The 22,616-nt window shown below is 41.0% G+C and overlaps 1 protein-coding gene across 4 annotated transcripts in view; it reads right to left on the reverse strand.

The window, feature by feature from the left end:
- Positions 1 to 22,616, reverse strand: part of sncaip (synuclein, alpha interacting protein) — a 112,115-nt gene that overhangs the window by 60,856 nt on the left and 28,643 nt on the right. For all 4 annotated transcript variants that reach the window (XM_048527374.2, XM_059644675.1, XM_048527376.2 and 1 more), the window contains one exon: positions 14,457 to 14,561. In XM_048527374.2, the coding sequence (XP_048383331.2) occupies positions 14,457 to 14,513 (57 nt within the window). In that variant the 5' untranslated portion in view covers positions 14,514 to 14,561. The remainder of the gene's footprint in view (positions 1 to 14,456; positions 14,562 to 22,616) is intronic.

Consider the following 22,616-nt stretch of genomic DNA (forward strand, 5'->3'; position numbering starts at 1 on the left):
AGTGCGGAGGCGGAGGCGGAGGCAGCGGAAAAACTGCTCAATATTTAGATGAGAGTTATATTCATCAATGTGTGGGTGGAGAGGGACAAAGGTGAGACCATTACTGAGGAGTAAGGGGGAGGTCTTGTGTTACCTATGGCATAATTGTCTCATTTGAGACAATTTGTTTGCAATCCAAGAATGATTGATATAATGAATCAAAAACAGAAGTTTCTGGAAAAGCTCAACAGTCTGGCAGCATTTATGAAAGAAATCAGAGTTAATGTTCCAGTGGCCCTTCCTCAGAACTAATAATGAGCCATTTAATATGATGTGTTATTGCACAGCACAAGGAAGTTTTATATAAATTTTACTTCTGTCAAAGATTAGTGATGCTCTCCCCCAGTGTGCTGAAGGACACAAGATAAATTTAAGGAGGAGGCAGACAGATTTTTAATTAGTAATAGGTTGAAGGGTTGTGGAGAGCAGCAGGGAAGTGCAGTTGAGGCCAAGATGAAATCAACCACGATCACACTGAATGGCACAGCAGGCCTGAGGGGCAGTACTGCCTACTCTTGCTCCGAGTTCTTATGTTCTTAAGTGCTGGGCATCTATTACTCCTACACCTACATTTTTATGCATTAACTGCAGACTCTATATGCTTTACTAATGAGAATCTGAACATCCAAATGCACCAGTTAAACACATTTTCAGATCACAATTTTTAAAATAGCACATTTTAAGGCTTTGAATTACAATCCATATACTAATTTAGCAAACTACATTGAATAAGGATCTATTTTACTTTTTCCAGATCTATTGTCATGTTTATAGTACTAACCTAGAGCTGAATGTTCTCGTCAGTAGGCTTCTGTTTCACACCATAAATATTGGAAGTATAAAATGCTGAATTAAACAAACTTATGTTTTCAAAACATGGCAAGTAGCAAATTTGACCTTTTGATTAATTTTCATGCTACCATAAAGTATTGTGGCACTAAAGCAGAGATGTTACAGAACCTCTATATCTCTCACACACTAAACATCTATATATATATATACCAGCTCGTGGCTGCAAATTTTAATAAAGCTTTTTATTTCTGCGTTTAACCAGTTCAGTATTGCTTCTAAAAGCAGCCGAGTACAATGCACAAACAATATCTATTTCTGGATCCCTGTACGTGAAAGAATGGATTGATTTTAAGTAGAATTAAAAACTGAATAATTAAATAATATTGCAATTTATAATACTGATCACCAGTTTTGTGTATTATATAACTGATTGCATTTGTTGGTTCAAGAAACTCATACAATAGGAATCAATTTGAAGAACGTTTGAATTCTCTTGATAATTGCATATTTAATCCTAGCAAAACCAAGGAAGAATGTAACTTTCAATAGGTCCATTTGAGGGTGGCCAAAATTCTCTCATTAGAAAAATATCTCATGATTGCGAGAACATTAAAGCACTCCCCACGATTACAATAATAACAATCAGCAATTCAGATTTATTGCAATATTTGACAGATATCTGCATTTTGAGCAAGGTGAAATATCAAACAGACAATAGAACAGGTAGGCGCTGGAATGCTGAAATTTTACAAAAAGTCTGAATCAGAGTTCTTTCGGCAGTAGGAGGTTAAGGTGTGGATTGAGAGGAGTAATTTTGCACTGGTTGAGGTAAGAAAATCAGAATGACGAACCTCAGTGGATGGGTTAATTTACTGCCAAATTTATACCATTTTCAATGGAAAGCAGGTGGCAAAAGATGGGAATATCAAGGCTGTAAAGGGAGCAGACAACAGGCACTATGAACACAATTCACTCTCCAGGTCTTCAAGATCTGTGAAGTGAAAGCAAAGTTCATGTTTCCAGTCCCAGTGAGCCTGCTTGAGAACTGAGTTGAGAGGTTTGGGGGAAAGGTGTAGAAGAGGAGGAGGTGGAGTCCAAAGAGAGAGAACAGAACTTTGACAGACAGAGTTGAATAATTATGACCCAGGGAGAAAGAAAAGCAAATCATTAGTAAGTGAAAATGGGTTGGCAGTGATGAAAGCAGCCGATGTCATGACAGGGCCAGGGACATGGGAGTGGGTAAAGGAGGTGAAAGGTGTTCAGGCTCTAAAATTACGAATTCAAAATCAAGTCCTGAAGATTGCAGGGTCCCCAAGTGGGAAATGAGATGCTGTTCTTCCAGCTTGTGCTGAGCCTCACTGGAGCACTGCAGCAGATCCAAGACAAAAACACTGGCCAGTGAAAACTGAGGTATGTTGAAGTGGCAAGCGATCAAAAGCTCAGGATCGTTTTTGCAAACGGATTGTAGGTGCTCCACAAATTGATTGCCCAGTCAGTCTTTTATCTCCTCAATTTGAAGCGACCACATTAGGCTAGTTTTTTTTGTCTTTCTTAAAAGATCGTCTGAGAACATGGAAAGGCCTTTACAGTTGAAGAAGTAGCAGGGATATCAAACTAGATGTCATTAGTATTCATATGCAAGATGGTCAAGTTTCCATGTTTACTGCTGCTAAGAAAGATGATACAGATTCTGGAAAGTGGGCAAGGACATATGTTTGGAGAGACAGATGACGACTGTGATATCCCCTTGGAAGACAGTTTTGGGCCAAATGGTATAATCTCACAGCAAAGGGCCACCCATTTGAGACAAAGATGAGGGTTTTTTTTTTCTCAATGTGTAGTAAGTCTGAGAAATTCTTTACCACAAAGAACAGTACAGCTTGGGTTGTTATGTACATTCAAGGCTGAGATAGGTAGATTTTAATCAGCAAGAGAATTAAGGGTTATGGGGAAAAGGCATGAAAAGTGAAACAAGGATTATTAGATCAGCCATCTTCTTCAATTTAAAATCCTCCATCCCTGGAACTACTTTGGTAAAGCTCCTCTGCATCCTCTCAAGGACCCATGCATCCTTTCTGAAGTATGGTGAACAGAAGCAGACACAACACTTCAGTGGTGGCTTAACCAAGACCTAAAGTTAAGCTAATCTTTTATTTTCTATTTATTCTTTTATGAATTCAAGATCCTATACACTCTGAAAAATATGCCCTGTCACCCTCAACCAAGTGTCAAGCAAAGCAGGAAGTCATGTCAATAACTGCAGGGTCATGTGCAGCGTCACCTGTGATGGCAATGTACTGATTTGGCTTGGACCACTTCCCTGTAAAATATTCTCATTCAGAATCTCAACACAGGAATAATCTATTTATCTGGGCCAATCCTATTATTAAATTTCATTTACATCTAATTACTAAAATACAAAAGGTTTTCCCAAATGCACATTTCTTTTTTGTACAAATGACTAGCAACCAAAGTTTACAGGTGTAAAAGTAACATTATCTTCAACAAGTCTTACCATTCCATTCAGCTGCAGAATATAAATGGTAGAATTATGATTCAGCAGTTTGAATTTAGGATGCTACACTTTAAGAGAAAAAAAATTCTCAATCCTTGTTAATTTTTACAACATTAAGCTGTAGTGATTGGAATGAGGGCTGATTAGGGAGCCCTGTCTGACAGATATAAACAGGAGATGAAGACAGTTTCCTTTCTAGGGACTGGCTCTGAGCTGGCTTGTCAGAGCTCATATACTGTGCACATGTAAATAAAGGGTGAGGTGGTGCCAGGATACCAGCCTCTGTGCAGTTGTTTCGGAAGCAATAATGGAAGGAGTAGGATTTGCATAGATCATATAAAAAATAACTAAGTATTAACTTGGTAGTGTTCAAAAAACAAAATGGAGAAGCTGAACATTCAAAGAACAGGGTCAAATTGAATATATTACAGAATACTGAATGAAATTAGGGTACGAGTTGTTGTTCAAAGCTCATGCAATGTATTTAAAAACTAGATTAGCACAGAATTCAGAAGTTAGCTACTATTTAAATGTCTTTTTAAAAGTGCTTCAGAACCAAATGATGGAATATTAAGCTAAACGGCCACATGAGGTAAGTATCAAATACAAGTATGAAGGAAGCCCTTTGAGTACTTTTTCGACAAGTAAAGGTAAGAAATTAAAGTCAGTATAGGTTTATGAAAGGCAAGTAATTTTGAATATAAAACAAAGGATAGAATTCTACAGGAAATATAGAAACAAAGGAACGGGAGATATAGAGGCATAAATCATGAAAAGGTCATAGGGCAAACTGAGAAAGTAGTTAATGAAGAATGCAGGATTTTAGGCTTTATAATTAAAGTAATCAAGCACTAGCTTCATGATAAATCTGAATAAACACGGTTTTGACCTCAATTTGAATACCATGTCTTTCCCTGGGGCATCACACCTTAGAAAAGATGTGAATGCCTTTGCAGAAAAGGTTCATAAGAATGGTTCCAGGGTTCAATAGGTACATGGATAGATTGGAGAAGCTGGGGTTGTTCTCCTTGCAGAATAGAAGATTAGGGGAGATTTGATACACATGTTCAAACTCAAGATGGATCTGAGAAGGAACAGACAGGGTGAAACTATTGTCATTAGCAGATGAGTTGAAAGCCAGAGGGGGCTATTTTAAGGTGGTTAGCAAAATAAGCAATGGCAAAAGGAGGAAAAACATTTTATGCAGTAAGTGGACATGATTTAGAATTAACAACTGAATGAGAAAAGTAGGCAGATTCAAACACAGGTTTTCAAAAGGAAATTGGATAATCATCGATGTTAACAAGGTGTAGAGCTGGATGAACGCAGCAGGCCAAGCAGCATCAGAGGAGCAGGAAAGCTAATGTTTCGGGTCTGGACCCTTCTTCAGAAATGGGGGAGGGGAAGGAGATTCTGAAATAAAGAGGCGGGGGGGGAGAAGTGGATGGAAGGTGAATAAAAGGAGAAGATAGGTGGAGAGGAGACAGGCAGGTCAAGGAGGCGGGGATGGAGCCAGTAAAGGTGAGTGTAGGTGGGGAGTTAGGATGGGGGTTGGTTAGTCAAGGGAAGACAGACAGGTCAAGGGGGTGACAGCAAACTGCAGGGTAAAAGAGAAAAGACAGAGGAATGGGGACAGTTGAATTAATCTTGCACAGATTTGACAGAAACACGATGGGCTGAATATTTGTCTTCAGTGCTGTAAAAATTCAATGGTTCCATTGTTTAATCAAAGGCTTCAGCAGCTAGGGTCTAATGCGTATTTCCATCTATAATGAGATATACTTTCATTTAAAATATGTAAACATTATTTAACAGTAATCCAAAATGAACATGCAGGTCAATCTGATATCAAAATGAGACAACCTGTCAGCAAGCAGACATGGAAAGCCATAACTCTGTCCTGACAGATCATACGTGTAAGATTACTCATCATTTCAATGCATCCTCACATCACAACCCAGTGTAGGGAAGACTTGCATCTCACTCCTGCATTCTGCTCTGTTCTCTTGCTGTAATTAAAGGTTGTTGCTGATTGTGTGGAATTGAGGTCCTAATATTTACATTTACAGTGACAGGAACAGAAGACAGAACTGCCAGATAGAAAACCTGGTATTTTGTTTTTTCCAGACACCTGTTGAAATTAGCCACAGAACATTGTTTCTACCTAATTGGGACAGCAAGTAATAACAGGGAATGGACTTTGAGAGACAAACAGCTCCAGATCATGATAGGGAAGGAAAAAGTTAAATATTTCATTAAGAGTAAGGTTAGTGATATTGGCTGCACAAACACATTAGTTTCACCTGAACATATGCAGGCACAATGTTCTGAACACAGCAAGGCAAAACCAGCCAGAAAAGGATTACATTTTTTAAAAATTTTAATTTAAAAAAAAATCAGCAAGGCAAGAGCACAAGGCATTATTTTACTACAATTCCCAAAGAAAAATGTTCTCATAATTATTCTAATTAAATGGCAATTAACATAATAGTCTGAATCCACATAATGGTCAGAATAAATTGCCTGTTTGAATGAGGGAGACTGCCAGAATGAGACAGAGTAATTGGGAATTTGGGTCAATGTGGTATTTCAGGCCAGAGAGGGCAAGAAGTGCTTTAATTAAGGTTTGCTCCAAAAATAGTCTCCATCAGTGAGTAGACATGAATTAAAGCCCAATTTCCAGCGGTTGGTCCACAGTCTCGCATATCATGACTTTTCAAGTACTCATCCCATGTACTTTTTAAAGGTTGTACTCGTGATAATGGGAAGTGCAGATGCTGGAGAATCGAAGATAACAAAGTATGAAGCTGGATGAACACAGCAGGCCAAGCAGCATCTCAGAAGCACAAAAGCGGACGTTTCGGGCCTAGACCCTTCATCAGAGGCTCTGAAGGGTCTAGGCCCGAAACATCAGCTTTTGTGCTCCTGAAATGCTGCTTGGCCTGCTGTGTTCATCCAGCTTCACACTTTGTTACTTTTTAAAGGTTGTCAGGTTTCCTGCCTCTACCACCCTCCCACACAATGCATTCCAGATTCCCACCATCATTTGGGTGAAAAGACTTCACCTCAAATTGCCACTAAACCTCATGCCTTTCACCTTAAAATTCTGACCTCTCATTATTCACCCTTCAGCTGAGGGGAGGGCGATTGTGTTGCAGGGACGACAAAGTCATGAAGTCAGAGCCATTTCCATGGCACCACAGAGGACTCAGCTTCACAGGGGAAGGGGAAGAAGAATGCTCAACCAATACTTAAGGGAAATTCCATAGTCATGGAATCAGGTATTAGGAAAATGATGGCATTGTTATATACTCACTAGACCCAGATTGAGAGACCCAGATCACATTCTGAGGACCCGGGTTCAAATCTTGTGGCAGAATTCAGTTAAAAAAATGAAATTAAGAATCTAATGGAGGCCATGAAATTGTTGCCAATTGTCAGAAAAACCCATCTGGTTCACTAATACCATTTAGGGAAGGAAATCTGCTGTCCTTATCTGGCCTGGCCTATGTGTGACTCCAGATCGACAGTAACTTGGTTGACTCTGAACTGCCTCCTGAGCAATTAGGGAGCTTGCCGGCCCAGCGATTGAGGCCCACATCCCATTAAAAATGAATAACAAAAAAATTTGACTCTGGAATGATGTGTTAATTGCTTGTTGCCAAAAGATGTCACAGAGTGGCTGCAAGACACACACACCAAACACACACACACACACACACACCCACCCCACACCCCACACCCCACAAAGGGGCCAGTCAGAAGTTGTGGCGTGCCATGTACAAACATAGATAGGAAAAGGGCTGCGATCCAGAAGGAAGATCCCCTGGAGTTAGGTAGAAAATGAAAAAACAGGGCCTCAAAAGCAGTTATCTCAAGATTATTCCAAGTGCTACATGCTAGTAAACACAAAAGCAGGAAGGTACTGGTTGTCTAAGTACATGAGTGGAAAACTGGTGTAGGAGGGAGGGCATCAAATTTCTGAGGAAATGGGACCAGTTCTGGGCCAGATGGGACCTGTACAAGCTAATTTTCTTGCTTAAAAAAATTCGTAGTGATGATTGATGCAGTATACTTTTTTTTAAATTCATGGATGCAATGTGGGCATCGTTGGCTGGACCAAAATTTGTTGCCCATCCCTAACCACGCTTGAGAAAGTAGTTGGTTGATATACCTTATTGTACTGAAGTCTGTGCCCTATAGATAAACCCACAATGCTATTGGGAACAGACTTGCAGGACTTCGAACAAGCAACAAAGGAACAGTTATATATATTTCCAAGTCAGGATGGCAAGTGGCTTGGACAGGAATGGGAAGATGACGACGCTCCAGTGTATTGGCAGCCCTTGTCCCTCCAGATGAATGTGGTTATGGATTTGGAAGGTGTTGTCTATGAAGTCTTGATGAATTTCTGAAGTGCATTATGTAGATTGTACACCCTGCTGCTACTACTGAGCATCAGTGATGGAGGAAGAGGATATTTATGAATGTGGTGTGAATCAAGTGGCTTGATTCCAGCTCGTCCTGGATGATAGCAAGCTTCTTGAGTATTGTTAGAACAGCACTCATCGAGGCAACTGAGGATACAGCAAATTTCACCAATCCATCATATTCCTGACTTGTTTTGTAAACAGTAGAAAGACTCTTGCGGATTCAGGTTGTGAGTTACTTGCTGCAGGATTGCTAGCTTCTGACCTGCTCTTGTAGCCACTGCATTTATTTAGTTAATCCAGTTTAGTTGCTGGTTAATAGTAATCCCAGAATATTGATAGAGGGTGCTTCAGTGATGGTAATGCCATTGAACGTCATGGGGTGATAGTCAGATCCTCTCTTGTTGGAAATGTACCTTGCCTGGCATTTGAATGGCAGAAATGTTACTAGCTACTTTTCAGTCCAAGCCTTGATATTGTCCAGGTCATGCTGCATTTAGATATCAGCTGCTTCAGTACCTGAGAGGTCATGAATGGTATTGAACATTTGCAATCACCGGCAAAAATCCCTTCTTCTGACGTTATGATAGAGGGTAAGTCTTTAATAAAGCAGCAGCACATTGTTGGGCCTAGTACCATCCTGAGGGACTCCTGCACAACTGTCCAGTACTTAAGATGACTGATCTAAAAGAACCAAAACCATCTTTCTTTGCGCCAAATGTGACTTCCATTGAAGAGAGGGTTGACCCTGATTGGCAAAGACTGCTACAGTGTTTGGCTCCTCAATGACACACACATGAACTTATTGTCAAGGGCAGTCACTTTCATTACAGACGGATAATTTAGCTTTTATGTCCAATTTGAACCAAGGCTACAACAAGGTCAACAGCTGAGTGCTCTGGCAGAACCCTAATCGAGGATCGGCGAGTAGGTGATTGCCTTGTAAACTGACGTTTTACAGGAATGCTGATACCTTCCATCACCTGATGATCACAAATGGGCTGATAAGACAGTAATTGGCCCAGTTGGATTTGTCTTAATTTGTATATTCAGGACATACCTTGGAAATTTTCCATATCTTCAGGTAGATGCCAGTGTTGCAGCTGCCTTGAAAGAGCTTGGACGGCAACCTTCAGTAGTACTGCCACAATGTTGTCAGGGCTCACAGCCTTCAGATGTTTCCAGATATGATGAGGAGTGAATCAAATTGATGAAAGACATCTGTAATGTTGGGGTCCTTCAGAGGAGGATCATCCACTTGGAACTTCTAGCTGAAGATTGCTGCAAAAATTTCCAGCCTTTCCTTTACACTGATCTGCGAGGATGCCCCATCAATGAAGATGGAAATATTTGTGGAACCTTCTCTTCCGGTGAGTTATTCAATTGTCTATCACCATTCTTGACTGGATGTGGCAGGATTGCAGAGCTTAGATCTGATCTATAGGTTATGGAATCAATTAGCTCCATCTATACTTGCTGTCTATGTTGCTTGGCATACAAGTAGACCTGTTTTGTAGCTTCATCAGGTTGACTCCTCTCATTTTTAGGTACACATGGTATTGCTCCTGGCCTGCCCTCTTTCATTGGATGAGTATTTCACTGGAATTTAGAAGAATGAGGGGATCTCACAGAAACCCATGAAATTCTAATAGGACTATACAGGATAAACACAGGATGTTCCTGATTACTGGGAGTTCAGAAACAGGGACCACAGTTTAAGGATATGGGGTAGACTGTTTAGGTCTGAAATGAGAAGAAATTTCTTCACCCAGAGAATGGTAAACTGTGGAATCCTCTGCAACAGTAAGTTATTGGAGGCCAAAGCATTGAATATTTTCAAGAAACTAGATACGGTCCTTAGGCCTAAAGGGATCAAAGGTTATGGGAAGAAAGCAGAAACAGGACACTGAGTTGGATGATCATACTGAACAGGGAAGCAGATCTTAAGAGCAAAATGGCTTTCTACTGAACTCTTAAATTCTATGCATCCACGAACCCTAGCTTGAGTGGAATATCTCAGGTTTTAGAGTATATTTGTGGCTCGGGTTGTGGATGTTGCGGTTTGTTGACTCGCCGAGTTGCTTTGCTGTTCCATAGACGTTTGACTACCCCTAGGTAACATCAGCAGTGCAGCCTCCGATGAAGTGTTGTTGTGTTCTTCTGCCTGTTACTTAAACGCTGGTGTCCATTGAGCTGGATTACCTCACTTTCAGTTTTCCTTCACAATGGAGTGCATATGGTGTCGAGCTCTATGTGTTTGTTGATGGCTTTCTTCGTGGAGTATCAGGCCTCATAGTGTTGGGGGTTGCTGTCAAAATTCTTGGTCAGCGTGTGTGGCTTTCCCGTGTATCTTTGTTAGGAATTCCCCATTTGTCCTGCGCTCTACCATGACGTCCAGGAACAGACGCTGTTTGTTCTTGTCCTCTTCTCTGGTGAATCTGATTCCTGTGAGGGTGTTGTTTATTAGTTGGTGTGTCTCCTCTAGTTTGGTCTGTTTAATAATGAGAAAGGTGTTGTCCACGTAGCATATCCATTGCTTTGGGTGGATTAGCAGGAGGGCCATACTTTCAAGAGTACTTAAAACTTTGCACAGAGCTACGCTAAGAAGAAGAATACCTCTTCCAGGTATTCAAAGAGGATGGATACCCAAAAAACTGGGTCAGAAGATGCCTACTACATGAACGACACCAGCAGGTACTACACGCCCTGACATACTCACCTCACAACCTTACATCAGAAACTCGTGTGAACTGACCACAAGTGTCCGACGACCAATGGGCATTAGAATGGCACACAAACCCACATCAACCCTACGACAACCGCTTACCCAAACCAAAGACCCACTTCCCACTATTTACAGGACCAATGTCATCTATAAGATTCCCGGCAGAGACTGTGATAAACACTACATCATATAAATAGGAAGGAAATCAACAACAGGGGCACACGAGCATCAGTTGGCCACAATACTCACTCATCTCTATCCTCATGGATAAGGAGAACCAAAAATTTGATTGGGACAAAACCAAGATCCTGGGACAAGCAAAGCAGAGGCAAGCACGGGAATTCCTGAAAGCCTGATACTCCACGAAGAAAGCCATCAACAAGCACATTGAGCTCAACCCCACATTCCATTGCGAAGGGAAACTGGAAGCGAAGTAATCCAGCTCAACAGACACCATATTTAAATATCATGCGGAGAACACAATGACACTTCATCGGAGGCTGCACTGAAGATGTTACCCAGCAGGGTAATGAAACGTCTGCAGAACATCAAACCAGCTTGATTGGAATATACTGAGCCAGGAAGTTGTACATTGTATCAAAGTGTGATTCTGCTGCTTTTTCAAAAGGCTTTGGATAAAGTCACCCACTGGCGGTTAAACAATTACAGCACATAGGATAGGTGAAATATTATGGCATGAATGAATGACTGACTAACTGAAAAAAAGGAATAAATGAGTCATTCTCACATTGGTAACTGTGACCGCAGGGTCTCCCAAGATTGGCATCTGGGTCCCACTTGTCCACAATATACATCAATATCTTGGGGACCAAATATGATACTTCCAAATTTGTGGACAGTACAAACATAAATTGGAAAGTGTATTGTGAAGAAAATATAAAATGTCTTCAGGAGGATTTAGACAGGCTTAGTGAATGGACAAGAATATTGCATATGAAATATCATGGTGAAAGATGTGAGGTTATCCCCAATAGCCTAAGATTCTGGATTACATTGTTCTATCATTAATTCTTTGATAATGTATTGCTATCATTTGAAAGATACTATTCTCGCATGTATTCTGATTAGTACAAGACAAAATGCTTAGGCAAAAAATGCTTTACCTCCCTTCTCAAAAACTACACAAATCTAAGCTTAGGACTTTAACCAGAAATTACAGGCTGAAACTTACATTTTTTGTCTGCCATTTCTGTCAAATTTCATGGAGAATTTCTTTCCACGGAGCTTAGCGCGATCTCTCACTGAATCTTACAAAACACACTTCATTAATTACCTATCCCACCTTTGTGGTACCCCTCTCACCCAATCCTAACACTCAACATTCACCTAATATCTGCTGAAGGACATCACTGGGACCTGCGAAGTTTTTAAAAGATTTGTAAATCAGGGTAAGCACTGGGATTCCGTAAGTTCCTTGCTCAAAGGGCAGTCTTACGGAAGATGTGGAAAAGGGGAAAAATGGCATCATAACTCTGAAACAGAGAATGAAGGTTGTAGTGGATGGGTTGTTGCAGAGAAGGGCTGTCCCTTCCCAAAGGAGAGGCAGAAGAGGTCATGCCACCCAGTCCGAGGTTGCCATTTGGGTCAGCATAGTCTCTGTGATTCAGAGGAATGGCAAGTGATGTTGTAAGGTCAGCAACCATCTCCACTCTAAGGGGCAAGTGTCATCCTCTTCTGTGACACTGCACTCGCCTCCCACCAAGGCTCATACTCTATACTAATAAATAAGGGGTAGACCATTTAGAACAGACTTGAAGAAGAATTTCTTCATCCAGAGAGAGGTGGATATACGGAATGCTCTGCCCAGAACGCAGTGGAGGCCAAGTCTCTGGATACTTTCAAGAAAGAGATGGCTGGAGCTCTTAAAGATAGTGGAATCAAGGGTTATGGGGATAAGGCAAGAGCAGGATACTGATTGTGTATGCTCAGCCATGATCATAATGAATGGTGGTGCTGGCTGGAAGGGCTGTATGGCATACTCCTGCACCTATTGTCTATTGTCTATCAGTCCCACCGCTGTTGCTCACGATCTTACTGAACATTGCATACCACTAACCAGGAGGGCCTCTGCACTGGCTACTCACTTGCCCAGGATATATCTTCACCTTTTGACCACCTGGCCAACATCAATAGCTATGCTACCTATTTTAATCTCACCATTACAGGAGAAAACAGCTGATAAAAGGGCAGAAGAGCCAGGATGGATGCGAGGATGCTCAATATTAGGCTCCTCACACACTATAAGGTAAGAGCCCTGTCCTACAAAGGAGGGGACTGGGACTATAGCTGAGACTCCTTGGTGGGAATGTTCAATTTAGTGAGTTTAGGAGTGCAGGTGATGAGCAGTTTACTGTGACATTTCTACAACTAGCTCAGGAAAAAATGCCCTAGGCAACTAGTAATCGAAGGCTGACAGAAACCAGGTACCTACTCAGCCCCAAGCAGGACAGAACCCTGTAGTATCAGCAATCAGGTACTTATCCACGTGAACAAGTAGGGACAGGATCAATGTGAGAGACAATGGGCCTCCTAGCCCAGAGACTGCAGCAGTGCAGCTACAATTATAGTGATCTAACTGTTTCTTGAATGCAGTCATCTGTCTGTACAACTCCAAGGACAGGCTGATGGCTGATATGGAGAGCTACTCTGAGGATCTGCGGAAGAGGCACTCTCAGGTGCACTCCAGCACCCCAGCCATTGGTTCTCATAACCAAAGGCAAGATGGTTATGGGACAGCGAATCTGACATTCAACTCCACATGCCCCATCTTCACAAGGAGATGGCCAGCCAGAGGATGGGTCACATAAAAACCCCACTGGTGTCTCCTCTTAGAATTGTCTAGAAGTAGCCAGATCTTACATCTCTATCTTGCCTGGTCCCGTCCATTCTCTAGAATTTCAAGCTGATCAGGGAGCCCCAGCCTTTGGCAAGCAGACTTTCAGCATGCCTGAGCCATCCAGACAAAAACACCCTAAGGACCAGGCCAAGCCTTTCAGGCCAATAGCGCCCACTGATAAGCACCCAGCTTGGAACCTGGCACAACAATGAGGCACAGTGGGAAGAAAAGAAAACAAAAACAATAAAAGACCTTTTGAAGTCACTTGAGCGGCACAGAAGACATTGCACTGTATGTAAAGTCCCATGATTGCCGAAGTGTTAATGGTTTTACAATAGATCGGTTTGTGTCTGAATTTGTGCATAGCCCCAAATGCAAACCATCCTAGCATGATGCCTAACTTCATGTTCATAGTGAATGTACCATGGATTAATGCCTATATTGAGAGCCTGCTGCAGTATGAGGAAAGAAGATGAACAAGGCATGCCCTACGGCTTGGGCTTGGCTGGCAGTGTTGCCCTTTGTGGACAAACATCTCTTATTTCCCTGAGCTCTCCGTGTAAATGTGCTGATATGAATGGGCAGTCAACAATGTCTTTGAGGCAGGGAGTTATACTGCACAAAGGGAGCCAATGCGCTAAGATTGTCAGGGATTGAGGTCCCTGCAGGTGTGTGTCCTTCACAGTGTGTATAATATTCTGGCCTCTATAGGGTTACACTTTAATGCATCCTGCGGCCCTCTCCCTCATATGTTTAGGCACTCAACCTGCCCACTTCATGTGTGATTGTGGTCACTTTCTTTCATGTAACGCTGTTTCAATTTTCATCACGATAAATGGTGACAGTGAATGTTCTTCAGGCAGTGATTTCTAGATTCTGCCTCCAAGTGTCACTCGGTTAGAATAACCTTGGCCTTCCCCTTGTTTGTAATTTCAAATAACCATCTTGCTCCCATACCAATTTGTTTTTTTCTGAGCTTGTCAGTATTTCAACAAAACTCAACACAAGACATCCCCCACACTCCCAAATGCTGTCCGACCACACTATCTTATTAAAGTAGGATAAACAGTACGAAGAATAGCAATAAATATTACTTACAGTAACGTCATCGCTGAAATCTATCGCATCCAAATCCAAATACTCAGGAGTATCCATTGTTCATCCAAGCACATTTTGGGCAACTGTTTGCCAAGTATAAAATTCCTAGAAAGACAAAAATTACACCATGAAACAGCCAGATACACAACTAATCATTTTACTTTCAAAGGTCTCATGCCACATAAATATACAATTATACTTGTACAAAGTTACAAGCAAGAAACAGGAGACAATCCTAAACTTTCTTCCTACAAAGAAGATTTTCAAAATTATTTCAGAGATAATGATCGGCACGGGCACAAAAAACTTCCCTGTTCTCTAAAAGAATCCTTCATGTCTAACTGGTTGGGCAGATAGGAACTGGGTTTCATTTGCCCTCTAAAGATATAGCTCTTAGACAAATCAGACGTACAATGTTTATTGAAGAGAGATAATGGGAACTGCAGATGCTGGAGAATCCGAGATAACAAAGTGTGGAGCTGGATGAACACAGGAGGCCAAGCAGCGTCTTAGGAGCACGAAAGCTGACGTTTCGGGCCTAGACCCTTCATCAGAAAAGGGGATGGGGAGAGGATTCTGAAATAAATAGGGAGAGAGGGGGAGGTGGACCGAAGATTGAGAGAGGAGAAGACAGGTGGAGAGGAGAGTATGGGTGGGGAGGCAGGGAGGGGATGGGTCAGTCCGGGGAGGGCGGACAGGTCAAGGGGGCGGGATGAGATTAGTAGGTAGGAAATGGAGATGTGGCTTGAGGTGGGAGGAGGGGATAGGTGAGAGGAAGAACTGGTTAGGGAGGCGGGGATGAGCTGGACTGGTTTTGGGATGCAGTGGTGGGGGGGGAGATTTTGAAGCTGGTGAAATCCACATTGATACCATTGGTCTGCAGAGTTCCCAAACGGAATATGAGTTGCTGTTCCTGCAACCTACGGGTGGCATCATTATGGCAGTGCAGGAGGCCCAGGATGGACATGTTGTCTAAGGAATGGGAGGGGGAATTGAAATGGTTCGTGTTGCTTTAAAAAAAAGGCTATAAAACTTTAATTCAAGAAGGCAAATATAACTTATCCTTAAAAACATTCCTCCTTTGGAAAGTAAATTCTCACTTAAAATAATTAATGGTGAGCTCAATTATAAAATGTTCCACACTGACATAGCACTTTGCCATTCTAACAAAGCATTATAATGCAAGACAGAAAAATGCAGAAGGTCATTCAGCCCTTCAAGCCTCTGCCATTATTCAATAAAGATCATAACTGATCTTAATCCCCCAGCAGTCCCTTCAGGAGTTCCTCAGGTAGTGTCCAAGACCCATCCATCTGTGGCTACTTCAATGACTTCTGTTCCATCACAAGGTCAAAAGTGGGGATGTTCAGGATCATTCACCATGACTCAAATACTAAAGCCCCTTGACTTTCAATTGCATTATCATTGAGTTTTCCCACTAACAATGTTGTGGAGGTTACTGCTGACCAGAAACTGAACTAGCTATATAAATACACTGGCTACATGGAGAGGTCAGTAGCGAGGAATCCTGCAACAAAAACCTCACCTCCTGACACCCCAAAGCCTGTCCACCACCTGCATGGCATAAATGAGGAATGTGATGGAAAACTCCCCATCATACCTGCCTGGATGAGTGCAGCACCACCAACATTCAAGAAGCTTGGCATTAGTCAGGGCAATGCAGCTCACGTGCTTGGCACCACATTCATAAAAATCCATTCGCTCCATTAGTGACAGTCACTGGCAGCAGTGTGTATCATCTACAAGATGTACAGCTAAAATTCACCAACATCCTTGACCCCCTTTCCAAATCCATGACCAAGGCAGCAGATACATGGAAATACCCCAACCTCCAAGTCCCTCTACTAGTCACTCACTGTCCTTTCGAGTTGTTGTTTCAAAATCCTGGAATTTTCACTCAAAAAGAATTGCTGGTGTACTTTCATAAAAATGGCTATAAAACTTTAATTCAAGAAGGCAAATATAACTGTTCACCCAAGATGAACTGTCAAAGAGAGGAATAGAAACAGTGGCTAGGGAATTATTTGTAGAGAGTAGTAAGGGAATGGAACACTTTGCCTGCAACGGTAGTAGATTCACCAACTTTAAGTACATTTAAGTCATCATTGGACAAGCATATGGACGTACATGGAATAGTGTAGGTTAGATGGGCTTCAGATCGGTATGACAGGTCGGCACAACATCGAGGGCTGAAGGGCCTGTACTGTGCTGTAATGTTCTATGTTCTATGTTCTATGTTCTATAACTTATACTTTCAAACAATATTCCAGTGCACTTCCTGTAAACAAGAAAAACCCTTCTTACCTCAGGAAACAGAAACTGTAGACAGTACTCTTGTTGTATTCCCAAATTGAGGACATCATGATGCAGATAACCATTAGTGGTACATGTATGAATATAATGGAGTGGGTGAATTAATTTTTTTAAGTTTCTCTTTCACTAAGTTTTGATTATCGCATTGCCAAACCTAAAATGATTGATCTATTCTACAATGGTCAAAACTGCAGTTAGTATCATAGATCTGTTTGGCTCCAGTTGTCCCAATTCTGAGTTAGCCCAGCCCCCTTCTACATTGCCAGCATAATAAAAATCTGTATGTCTCACCAAAAGATATGTTCACTTAACCTTAGTCATCCACAGCCTAACGACTAATTGTGAACTCTGACTGGGCCAAACAACGGGAAGCTCTCATTTAATACAACAGACTTTTCACAGAAGAATCAGAAAATCACAGAAATGTTATGACGTGGAGGGAGGCCAATCAGATTATTGTCCCTGCAGGCTCTTCAAATAAGCATCATTACTCTGTGCAAATGTTGTGCCTTTTCCTCATCCCTTTACAAACTATTTCTATCCAAATAATCATCCAATGACCTGTGGATGCCTAAATTGAACCGAATAATACCATAAGAACTAGCAGCAAGGGTAGGTAATTCAGCCTCTCGAGCCTGCTCCGCCATTCCAAACAATCACGGCTGATCTCATCTCAGACTCAACTCTGCTTTTCTGCCCACTCCTAATAACCCTTCAATCTGTAAGGAGTTAAAAATGTGTTCTTCTCCTTAAATTTACTCCATGTCCCAGCATCCACCATACTCTGGGACACTAAATTCCAAAGATTCACCACGTCAAGAGAAGTTATTTTTTCTCACCTGTGTTTTAAATATGCTATCCTCATCCTGAAGCTATGGCTTCTCATTCTAGATTGCTCCACAATAGGAAGTACCTTCTCTACATCTACTTTGTCAATCATTTCACTTCGATCTCCTCTCATTCTTCTGCCTCCAAAGAAAACTGGCATAAATAAATGGTCAAGATAACAAAGTGTGGAGCTGGATGAACACAGCAGGCCAAGCAGCATCTCAGGAGCACGAAAGCTGATGTTTCGGGCCTAGACCCTTCATCAGAGAGCTCTCTGCTGAAGAGTCTAGGCCTGAAACGTCAGCTTTTGTGCTCCTGAGATGTTGCTTGGCCTGCTGTGTTCATCCAGCTCCACACTTTGTTATCATGGATTCTCCAGCATCTGCAGTTCCCATTATCACTAAATAAATGGTCAAGTTCTCTTCAGAAGACAAACCCATCATTTCTGGAATCAATCTAACAAATCTCCTCTGAATTGCCTCTAATGCAATTACATCCCTTCTGAACTAAAGAAACCAAAGCTATACACATTACTCTAGATACACTAATGTCTTATACAGTTGCCCCAAAATTTTCCTACTTTTATACTCTATACCTTTATCATTAAATGCCAAAATTCTATTTGCTTTCCTTATCACCTGCTTACCTGCATAGGAGTTTTCTGCACATCATGCATGAGGGCACCCAGGTCCTTCTGCACTGAAGCAAAGTTCTCTCCGCTTAGATAATTTGTTGCCTTTCTATTCTTCCAACCAAAATGGATAACCACACACTTGTCTACTTTAAACTTTAGTGGGCCAAAATTTGGCCCATTCACCTGACCTATCCATATCCATTTCTATTTTTATAACTTACTATAACTTACTCTTCCAAGTCTTTTGGTGTAATCTGAAAATTCGGCAATAGTACATTCTACCCTACATCCAAGTCATTATATTAATAGATTGTAAATAGTTGGAGCCTAGGGACTGAAATCTGTGGCATCCCACTAGTTACACCTTGCTATACAGAAAACAAAAATATCCAAACTTGCTACTTTGTTGACTCGCCAGTCCTCTATCCAAGCAAATAAAATTACTCGCAACTCCTCGTGTACAACGTTATGTGCGGCACCTGCCTCAACCATACTTCCAAGCAATGCATACAATATCCTAACCACTTTCTCAGCAATTTTTTTTTCCTTCTCATCACCCTTGATTCTTTTGCATATCATTTAGAGCTACACCCTCTCATCAATCTTGCTCCTTTTAATGAACAGGAATGGCTCCCCACTATCTATGCTATCTAGCCCACACGTGATTTCAACCCTCTTATAGATCTTCTTCTTTCCAAGGAGAACAGTCCCAACTGCTTCAAACTACCCTCATAACTGAAGTGATCAATCGATTTGAACAGTGCCCTTGGAAGATGGCAGCAATTAGTCACTAAACAATTAATATTAATATACCTGTTAATGGTCAATTTCATGCTATATTGAATAAAGCTGAATTTAAAAGAATCTTAGCAATTTATCAAGAAGTATTTGACACGCTCTGTTTAAATATAACTAACTTGGACAGACCAATGTCTAACATTTCACTGTTTCACTTTTACTTTAAAACTTGCTCTTAACTTAATTGTAGTCAAACATTTCCACTGAATTTCCTCCAGCTGGGATCATTTTTGTTTTTATCAAAACACCCAACCACAAATCAGCCAGTGTGCAAGCAGAAAGACAGCAAAATATCACAGCCCATGAAATTAAAACATAACTGTTCTTGGTTTAACGTTAAATGTTATTTCCAATCAAAATACGAACTCCAGATTTTTTTAAGTGATCATTTTAAAAGTAACCAATTATCTACAAAAGGAGCTCTACTCAATGACAGAACAAGTTACTAGTCAGAGATAATGGGAACTGCAGATGCTAGAGAATCCAAGATAACAAAGTGTGGAGCTGGATGAACACAGCAGGCCAAGCAGCATCTCAGGAGCACAAAAGCTGACGTTTCGGGCCTAGACCCTTCATCAGAAGGATCTAGGCCCGAAACATCAGCTTTTGTGCTCCTGAGATGCTGCTTGGCTTGCTGTGTTCATCCAGCCTCACACTTTGATAACAAGTTACTAGTCAAATGCTTTTTCATCTAAGTACTACAATCTAATAGGAAGTTTTCATCAAAATAACGTCCACAAAATTTCAAACTTTCTAAGGTGGAAAGTTCTCTCTTTTTCTCTTATTCACAGGATATCTTCTCATCAAAAATCTAAGAAAGGGGTTTAGAAATTCAAGATTAACTTGCAGGAAATAACTGAAAATCTGGGTCTTCATCTTCTCCCTTTCTCATTACAAAAATGGAAAGGAGATCTAAATATTGAGATGCTGAACTCCACACCTCCACCTAATAGAAATGCTACTGAATAAGGTGAAGAAAATGGTGAAAAGATACTTCAGGTGTTCTCAGCAAATAATACTATTCCAAAATATAGTTCAAGGTCCTTGTACTCAAACTCATTGTTCTAAGTTGTCCAACGATCAACTGTGATTAATATTATTGACAGTAGCCAAGTGGTAAATCTTCAGAGTAAAACAGCCTTTTTTAAATATACCCAACTATGAAAGTTAGCTGTATGGCAAACATGGTAATCCAATAATTGAGCTTGACAAGTCTTTAGTGCTTCAGAGCATAGTGAATGAAATAATCAGTCTTGGCTCAGTAAACCTGGAAAAGTAGATGGCTTGCTGGTACTTGTTTTCCCAATTTGATTTTAGATTATTCCAAATAGTCATGCAAACTTATGGCCCAACATAAGGAAAATGTTACAAGTCATATATTTGGAGTTTGCAAAGCAATGACTATATTTTTAGGATCATGCAATAAGCTAATCAATATTAGTAGCATCACTGAGTGAATTTAAAAGTATACTTCCTGTACATTGTTCTAATCTTTACAAGTTAATCACTAAGTCTTGGTTCTTCTTTACTTATATCGTCTTCTAATCAACTCTGTTAATTCTCGGAAGCTTTTGTTCTGTTTCTTCTGCGCCCCCTCCACCCCCCCCCCTACTCCCCACTTCCATCTTTATCTTTTTTTCAGTAAAACTGGTACCTTTGTCATTTATGTTCTTTGGAGTAAACAGGAAGCGGGTGATCAAAAAGCCAAGGCTAAGAGGTATCAGGATTGAAAGGGGAGGAGGGAGAAACTGTGAAAAATAAGGGTACAGATGGGCAGTAAGGTAGGAGGTTGTAAATTAGTTTGCAAAACAAGCCATGCTCACTCGAGCTTAGTACATTTGTAGGGATAGGAAAAGGGTAAAGGGTAGGGCGTAAGGTGGGGGTTTGGGAGCTGCAGGTCCTGAATAGCAGATCAGGAGAAGGTTGCATTTTCCAGTGACAATATTAATTTATGAGGAGAGATGCAAGAAGCTGTATGAAAGCTGCTAAGATTTCATGATGCATGAAATGAAGATTCCCCACCTGTGTTTCTAAAATCAACTCCAAACATGACTTTAGACTAATTCCTTAAGGAGGACCCTAAAGGGAGAGGAGATGCGTAAGAGCGAAGGGGAAGGCAGAGTAGAGAAGGGTGAGGTGGGGGTGAGGCAAGGTAAGGCAGAAAGGGTGTGGGTGAAAATGTGGAAGAAAAGGAGGAGTGAGGGAAAAAGGTGGGGGGTGGGAGGGAGCTAAGATGACAGAGATCCTCTAAGCTTATCTGTAGTGTTGGTGCTCAAAACGACCACTTTATTCTGCCTTCTGTTACACCTTCCCCCGACAGATGTGTCACTGGAAGATCACTTCCAGACTGCTGTTATGTTCCCCAATAGCTCCAGGAACCAGGAAAATTCAAATCAGTATCTGACAATATCACTTTATAATTAGATCAAACAATCATCTGCTGTTGCTAACCAATTCCCTATGCCATCCATGGGAAAATAGTCAACAGAAAGGATGAAGAAAGAGCAAACAGCATCTAGCTAGCTGTGCAAAATTCTGCATCCTTCTGCCTCTGAGCCTAAAAACTCAACTCCAAGAAAGTGTGTCATTAAAGTGGCGCCTACGGAGAAAAAGTCCAATAGTCAAGGAACCAGAGAGGGAACTAAAGTGCACCTGTCCCCCTGCCCCCCAAAATATGCCGGAAGCAAAGCTGAAAAACGATAAGGTTTTGGAGTTAGCAACAGTCAGCAAGACAAGTTTAAAACACAATCAGCAACAAAGCAGGAAAGGCATTCCTGATGAAAACCCAGGGAAGACCAGTTTAACACAGGAAAAAAAGTCACTGAAGGAATACAGCTTTTGACAAGAATTTGTGACCAAAAAAAAAGCCAAGGCGTGATATTGATTAGTTGAGATATAAGCTCACCCTCAACTAACATTATAAGGAAATATTGCAGATCAATATAATTATAAAGTTTTGACATTTTCACATTGGAATTCCCACAGGAAACATTTCAGTAGCTACTGACAATGCATTAGTGACTCATGAAAGAATAAAAATTATTTTAAAACAGCCTTATAAAATCCATCTGAATTTCATATAGCTTTTAAGATATTTAAGATTTTACGGAGCCTTTAGCAACACAACACATTAATTATTAAAAAAAAGGACATGCATTTATATGGCACCTTTTATAATCGTGGGGTGTCCCAAAGTGCTTTACAGCCCAATAAATACCTATACATCAGTGACTACTGTTGAAATAACGTGGAAATGAAGCAGACCAGTGTGCACATCAAACATCCGCAAAAATAAAGCAATAATGACCACATATTCTGTCTTTTTATGTCAAATGAAGAATAAACAGCACAATAGTCACCTGTACTCCTTCAAAATAATGTCATTGCATCCTTTATACTTGCTCAAAAGAGCAGACATCCTCCTGCCTCTGAGCCTTCCCCACCAGTGCATAAAAAATGAACTCAAAGCAAGTGGGTCTTAGTTTATTACTTCATCTGAAAGACTCCAATACTCCTTTATGCAAGACAAGATATGGGATTTGAACTTACAAGCTTCTGATTCACAT

This window comes from Stegostoma tigrinum, chromosome 3 (genome assembly GCF_030684315.1).
Source record: "Stegostoma tigrinum isolate sSteTig4 chromosome 3, sSteTig4.hap1, whole genome shotgun sequence".
NCBI lineage: Eukaryota > Metazoa > Chordata > Chondrichthyes > Orectolobiformes > Stegostomatidae > Stegostoma > Stegostoma tigrinum.